This window comes from Procambarus clarkii, chromosome 6 (assembly GCF_040958095.1).
Source record: "Procambarus clarkii isolate CNS0578487 chromosome 6, FALCON_Pclarkii_2.0, whole genome shotgun sequence".
NCBI classification, from domain to species: Eukaryota; Metazoa; Arthropoda; class Malacostraca; order Decapoda; family Cambaridae; genus Procambarus; species Procambarus clarkii.
The window spans coordinates 49,862,943-49,870,537 of record NC_091155.1 but is presented as its reverse complement, the minus strand read 5'-3'; the positions used below and the strand labels follow the sequence as shown (position 1 = coordinate 49,870,537).

General features: G+C 47.7%; 1 protein-coding gene across 1 annotated transcript; it reads right to left on the bottom strand.

Annotated features, from left to right (window-relative positions):
• Nucleotides 1-5,409: 5,409 nt before the first annotated feature.
• LOC138356189 (zinc finger protein 85-like) lies at nucleotides 5,410-6,042 on the bottom strand. Its single transcript, XM_069311917.1, has one exon. It carries the CDS (start codon nucleotides 6,040-6,042, stop codon nucleotides 5,410-5,412), a length of 633 nt encoding a protein of 210 aa, XP_069168018.1.
• Between the last annotated feature and the right edge of the window lie 1,553 nt (nucleotides 6,043-7,595).

Genomic DNA, 7,595 nt, shown 5'->3' with positions numbered 1-7,595 from the left:
CCAAGTCCAAACCTGAGAGGGAACCAGATGGGACTTCCTCCAGTTCACCAAGAACCCGAACTCGACGAGCTGGGAAAGAACCAAATCCCTGGCTAGCAAGCAAGCTGACTGGCTGGGAGCCCAAACCAGCCAGTCGTCGAGGTAGGCCAACACCCGAACACCTAGGAGATGCAAACGAGCCACCACAACCCGTGTAAGGCGCGTGAACACGCGAGGTGCCAGGTTCAACCCGAACAGGAGGCAACGAAAGCAGTAACTCAGACGCCCCACAACAAAACCGAGCCAGTCCCTGAACCGCGGATGAATCGGGACACGCCAATAAGCATCCCGGAGGTCCAGGGACACCATCCAAGCTCCCGGCTCCAAGAGAAGCCGAACCTGAGACAGCGTAGTCATCCGAAAGGAGGGGCAATGAACCCAGGGGTTCAGACGGGACAAGTCCAGAATGAACCGCAGGTCCGCACAGTCCCGTTTCGGAACCGGAAACAGACGGGAAACCCATCTGAGGGATGACGTCGTTTCGACAACGCCCAAGCATACCCACTCCAAGACGACTCGACAGAGCGCAGGGGAAGAAACCTGCCCTGCCAGCCCCGACCCCCCAAAGGGGGGAGGGGCCACCCAACGCCACCGCAGGCCGCGAGACACGACCCGAAAGGCCCACGAATCATGGGATCAGGCGCGGGCGAACAGCGCAAGCCGCCCCCCCATCGCCCCGTCAAGGGGGCAAACCGCGAAAGGGCCGGCGACCCTTACGAGACCCAGAACCCCGCACAGCGCGAACACCGCGCCGACCAGACGAGGGAGGGTCCGCAGGAGGAGCCAACCCCAAACCTGACACCAGAGGCCTACCACGATGAGAGGAACCCCGAGCCCTGGCACGACCTTTCCGGGAAGACCCACCCCGGGATCCCCGGAAAACCAACAAGTCCGACATCGGACGACAAGCCGCCGACGCAGCCTGAATAAACTGCGCCACGGCCGACTCCCCAAACAGGAGAGGACAAAAAGGTGAAGAACGCCTAAGAGCCAGAGCCCAAGCAGATTCCACGGAGGAACCCAGCACCGTCTGCCGACACGCGAGACGGGAAGCATAAAACAGGGAAACCGCATCCCACAAAATCGGCGTGAACAGCTTCAACAAGGCAGCCGAGGACAAGGTGCCGGACCCCGGGACGGACCCAAGCGTCCCCACATCCTCCACAAGCCAATCCAAAGACAGCTCCAGGAGGGAAAAGAACTGCAAGGCCGAACACAAAAGGCCCTGGGCGCGCAAGTCCTCCTAACGAGCGCCGCCGAAAGGGAGGGAACCTGCACCTGGAGCTGAATAACGCCCACATCGCGGGGAAGGGCAGGGGCAAACAAGCACTCATTCAGGTACTCAAGTTCGCCCCCCAGAAAAACCTGAAGCACCGTGGAAGCTTCCCGCCACTCCAGCGTGCGGGAACGACAGAAGGAATGCCAGGAATCCAGACCAAACAAGGGGCAGTCTGCTAGCCAGGACGACTCCGGAACCTCGTAACGTAGCCAGAAAAGGAACGAAGTCCCAAACCTGAACGTGGACGGATCCATTTCCGAGGCATAATCCGGGTCACGCAGGAGGTAAGCTGCAAAGGCCGCTCGCACCACACCAGGTTGGATGCGATAAGCCGAAAACCTCCGGAAGGACGGAACCGACGTACCCGGGGGAACACAGAACCGAACCCGGGGAGGGGCCAACACCAAATCCAACTCGTACGCAGAAGGGGGAAAAGAAAACCCCACTCCTTGTAACAATAAGCCCCCCCTCCCCCCGCTCAGTGGGAAGAAAAACCCAGGCGGGGTCCAGCGGGGCCCAAGGCCCCCAAGTCAGCCCCTCCCCAGCCTCGAGGTCCGTCACCACAGGACCCGAGGATGAGTCATCTCCCCAAGCCCCGACCCCACAAGACAAGGTCGGAGCAGCCGGAAAAGCTGGAGGAAGGGGGGCCCACTGGTCAGACCCTGAAGCTTCGGCCGGGAGACAAGACTCGAATGCCTCTGCCGCCCCCCCCCCCGGAAGGGGCAACCCCCGAAGCTGCCCGTGTCTCGAGATCAAGTAACCCCTGCTCCGACCCCGAAACCCTCAGACGCTTCAGGGCCGGGGGCCAGAACGAACAGAAGGGGAAGGACGAGGAGGTGCGGACTGAACCAGGATCGAAGCGACCCCCACCCCCAAGTCCAGGTCTCGAAAAGCAAAGCGGGGCAGCCCCGGGGCATCCGGGGAAGCAACCAACCGAGCGCGTTGCAACAGACGAAACCTAGACTGCAACGCACGCGCCGCCTGTACCCGAACAGAATCATCAGAGGATTGGGTAAATTGAGTCACAAGCAAGCAGCAACACTCACAGGACTCAGGGTCGAAAGTATCACCGACCCAACAGGCAGCGTGGCAGAGGCAAAAACAATGAGGGTCACCCTGAGACAAGGGAACTGAGCAACCCTCAAACTCGCACACAGCGAGTGGGGACTCCGGGGTCACATCCATCGAACCCACGCGCCCCCTAGGGGATTCCCAGGGTCCTGAGCGTTTACTTTAAGAGGACTCGCGCTCAGGTAGTCCCAGGCAGGGTGCTGCAAACCGGTGCCCAAAACTACCAAGCAAACTTCTAAGGCTGAACCCCAGGGACGTGAACACTCACGGGGACCTAGCAGGGGGCGCTACTGAGGAGAACAGTGGAAGGGCAAAAACAAACTGAATAAAATGACAGAACCCCCCACCAGGCAAAAACAAAAAGAAAAACAAAACCCCGCAAGAGGACAGCGAACCCCAAGGAACAGAGCCGGCCGCAATGTCGGGAAATACAAGCTGAACAGCACCCTGCGCCCCTACCAGTGCAAACTGCCTCTTTCCTGCCGGTAACAAGGGAGAACAGAACACCCAAGAGCCCAACAGGCGGCCGAAAAACCGAAAGGTAGAACGGACCAGCAGAGGCAGACCCCGAGGACCCTGTGGAAGGTGGCCCCAAGCCCCAAGGGCAGTACTTACAGGGCACCTAGGGAAGGCAGCCCTAGGCGCATGCAGCCCGAGTACTGAAGATAACTCCTGGCTCTCGCACCCACAAAACCAACACCACATGCAAAGCACAGTGCAGTAGCGACACCGGAGCCAGAGCACACGACCATCGCCTATAGCATCAGCCTCAAGAACTGAGGTGTGGGTAGCCGGCGCGGGAGGTCTGGGGCTCCCCCTTCCCCCTCCCGGGGAGGGGGGAGCTGCGCAGACAGCGGCGCGGCGGTGTGTGACGTCACACTAGTTTGCTTGTTTTCGGTTGGGGAGTTCTATCCACTAGTTCGGTTTTTGGTAGCAATTTTAACCAGAATAGGGGTTTGTTTTGGGGCGCTTACCTTTCTGGGTGCCTGTTCCGGTCGATGGCAGACATAGAATGCTTCCAATTACACGGGGGCTTCTATAGGCCATTGCTCCCCTTGCCTCTCTGAGGGGGCCCGGTTCTGGCCGTGGTCCCCGGTAGGCCTAAGAACTCCATACACATGACTGATGCCAAAGTCTGACATTAGCATATCAGCCTGGGATAGCTCCGGGGAGCCGACGGGGTTCCCCCCAGAAAATATTATAAATTCTAGTCATGGTAATATACTATAAATGAAAAATGCCACTTTATAAAATGGGTTAATACAAGTGGCAGTCAGGCTAATATTATTGTCAGAAAAGATAATATAATTGTCAGTATTCTAATATAATTGTCTCAGGATAATATATTTACCAGCATGCTAATGTAACTGCCAGTGTCAGGCTAATATAATTGACAGTCAGGCTAATATTATTGCTAGTTAAGATAATATAATTGCTAGTCAGGGAAATATAATTGCCAGTCAGACTCATTTAATTGAGTAAGCATAATATAATTGCCAGTCAAGCTAATGCAATTATGTCAGGATATATGTAATAAAATTGCAAATCATTATAATATTAATGCAGGTTAAGATAAAAAAAATTGTCAGTCAGGCTATTATAATTGTCGGATTCAGGCTAATATAATTGCCGGAGTCATGCTCACATAATTCACAGTCAGGATAGTATAATTGATAGTCAAGCTAATGTAATTATCAGTCTGGATACATGTAATATACCCAGTAATTGCAAATCTGATTAATACAATTGCCAGGCAAGATAATATAATTGCCAGAGTCAGGATAATATAATTGCCAGTCAGGATAATATAACTGCTAAACATAAATATCTCAGTCTGGCAAATATTTAACAGCTGAGTAATATATATTATTATACAACGTTGGGCTAGAGTAATATATATTTCCAACTCAGAAAACTATAAATACCAGTCAGGCTAAAATGACTACTGAACTAAGGTTAGCCTTTTATCAGAATCTATCCTAATGCATACAATAATACAGGGGTTAGATCACTATAACTCCTGTAGATAGGCCAGACTACTAAAAATAACTGATGCAAATATAAATGAAGAGGTTTAGCTGAAATAAATTCCAGTCTAATATATATTTGTTATTGATTTATATATCTCAGTCATTAAACAAAATAACAAAAATTATTTAATATTTCATAAAAATAGTACAATAATATATATATAAAACCACAGTTAAAAGTTATCAACTAGAGTGCTTTTGGCTTGCTTTCAAGGCTTCAAATGTGGTGGCAGTGATGGCACTGCCACTGCCAGCACTGTGGCAGTGGAACATTGCCACGTTTCTTCAGTGGCAGAGAAGTGGAATGGAAGCTATGAGGTACACAGATATCAAAGAAGACAATTGGAACCAGTTGTAGATATACGATCATGACGACAGAAAGGAAAATAGGGCAGAGTGAGAAACAAGTTACAGTGAAGTAGCAACACCATGTTTTTGAATACAGTATATGGAATTGGTTAAGCTAAAACTGTATAAAAAATATAATAAAATAATGGTTGCAGCTATGGAGAGTGCAAGAAATTTTCCTGATAAAGTTTACAATTTCCGACAATTTTAAAATTGGAAAAATGGTATTATAAGTTAATGAACTAATATGTGCTTTATTATACATTATACTTAAAACATTTCCTGATTTATCTCTCACACTCAAAATGTTTAACCTATCACCCAAATGCACCATCTTGGGAGTTTTCATACTACAAAGATGACCGAATCTCTTCCAAAACTCTGGACACTCCTGAAGGTTTATCATTCAAATGCACTAACATGTGTGCTTTTATACCTTTACGTGACTTAAATAATCTGCCACATTTATCACACTCAAAAGGCCTTTCTTCTGTATGTACTGACATGTGACGTATTATAGATCCACGATTTCTAAACCTTTTGCCACACTCATCACACTCTAAAGGTCTTTCATCAATGTGCATCATCATGTGAGTCTTCATACTTCCAAGCTGTCTGAACCTCTTCTCACACTCTGGACACTTATGAGTGTTTTTCACCCGAATGCACTAACATGTGAGTCTTCATACTTCCAAGCTGGCTGAACCTCTTCCCACATTCTGGACACTTATGAGGTTTTTCACCCGAATGCACTAACATGTGTTTCTTCATATTTCCAGGATGAGTGAATACCTTCCCACACTCTGGACACTTGTGAGGTTTTTCACCCGAATGCACTAACCTGTGAGACTTCATATGATCAAGACGTCTGAAACTCTTTCCACACTCTGGACACTTATGAGGGTTTTCACCTGAATGCACTAACATGTGAGTCTTCATACTTCGAAGTTGTCTGAACCTCATCCCACACTCTGGACACTTATGAGGTTTTTCACCCGAATGCACTAACATGTGAGTCTTCATATTTCCAAGCTGGCTAAAGCTCATCCCACACTCTGGACACTTATGAGGTTTTACACCCGAATGCACTAACATATGAGTCTTAATACTTCCAAGTTGTCTGAACCTCATCCCACACTCTGGACACTTATGAGGTTTTTCACCCGAATGCACTAACATGTGAGTCTTAATACTTCCAAGTTGTCTGAACTGCTTCATACACTCTGGACACTTATGAGGTTTTTCACCCGAATGCACTAACATGTGAGTCTTCATACTTCCAAGATGTCTGAACATCTTCCCACACTCTGGACACTTATGAGGTTTTTCACCCGAATGCACTAACATGTGAGTCTTCATACTTCCAAGATGAGTGAATACCTTCCAACACTCTGGACACTGGTGAGTCTACATCTTCTTTATGATAGGTGCAGTTTGTAGGAAGGTTTTCTCTCTAGATGACTGGGGGACTGGTCAAGTCGTATACTGCAATTTCGGATACCGGGCTAGAAACAACTTCGTTCACTGAGAAGTTTGTACATACAAACCATTCCGTTCGTATATGCGCTGGTATGTGTTCGCTGTTGTTCTCGTCTGAATAAATACATGGAACTTGTTCATATAATTAGCGCTTCCATTATTAGAATTATATATCTGTTATTAGAATAACAAGGTGCAAACCATACCCCCTTACAGTTGAAATCTATTTATTTATATACAAGAAGGTACATTGGGTTGCGAGAGTACATAACATATATTAAGAGGTACATTGTAGCAAGATTTGAGATTAAAGGATTTAAGACTAACACGTTTAGAAACAAGGCGCCCCTGAAGGAGGCTAATATTTGTTATGCACCCCATACTCAACCAGTAAGTAGTGGAGCAAAACATAGATTACATGGTCATAAAGTCTTAATCAGACCAATTCAATTCAATTTCTTTCTTTATTATGCACCCCATACCCATCCCGTGGGCGGTGGTGTAAAGGATTACAGAGGCACATAATCGGTTCAGGAACTGAACCCTCTAGTTCGTTTAGCTAAGCAAATAACAATTTGTGACGCTAGTTACAAAATTATTAATATTATATATACATGTACACACTCTCATACATACATGTACATATATATATACGTATACATATATACATACACATACATATCTAATCACCTACACAAATACACACATCAATAATCTTTGTCACAAGTGATCAACAAGAGGCTCACAACAGTCACTATACAAGGCACTTTACATCTATGGTGAGTCACACAGGTACTAGTCTTGCTGCACACCCACCCAACTGGACGGCAGCTTTACAGTCATGTGCTCCACACCCACCCAACTGGGCGGCAGCTTTACAGTCATGTGCATGCATTACCTACAGTAAGCAAATTTTGGATACTTCGCTAAGATTTCGAGCAGCACATCATTATGAATGAAGTACTTACACATATCTTGAACACTATTGATGGTGTTATCTCTAAATTCCGCGATTTTTTCACATTCCATTATATAATGACGCAAAGTACGCGAATAGTTCTGCTGACAGAGTTTACATTTAGTCAAATCTACATCAGCAGATGTTACAAACTCCCAGAGGTACTTGTAGCCGAGCCTAAGCCTAGCAGTGGTAACATCTAGAAGTCTGCTAACATTATTGGATGACCCATAGACGTGCGGTTCTTCCTGCATAATAGAATGATGATAGATGGAGTAACTGGTGTGAATTTCACTTTGCCTCAAGTCTCCGAAATTTAGTTGATGTTCCTGGGATATTGCTGCCCTCAGGCTGCTCAAAGGCAGTCCAAGTTTGTAATCAATTCCCTCTT

What these genes read in the sequence shown, in the direction of transcription:
- LOC138356189 (XM_069311917.1), bottom strand. Translation starts at nt 6,042, where the DNA reads ATGAAGACTCACATGTTAGTGCATTCGGGTGAAAAACCTCATAAGTGT.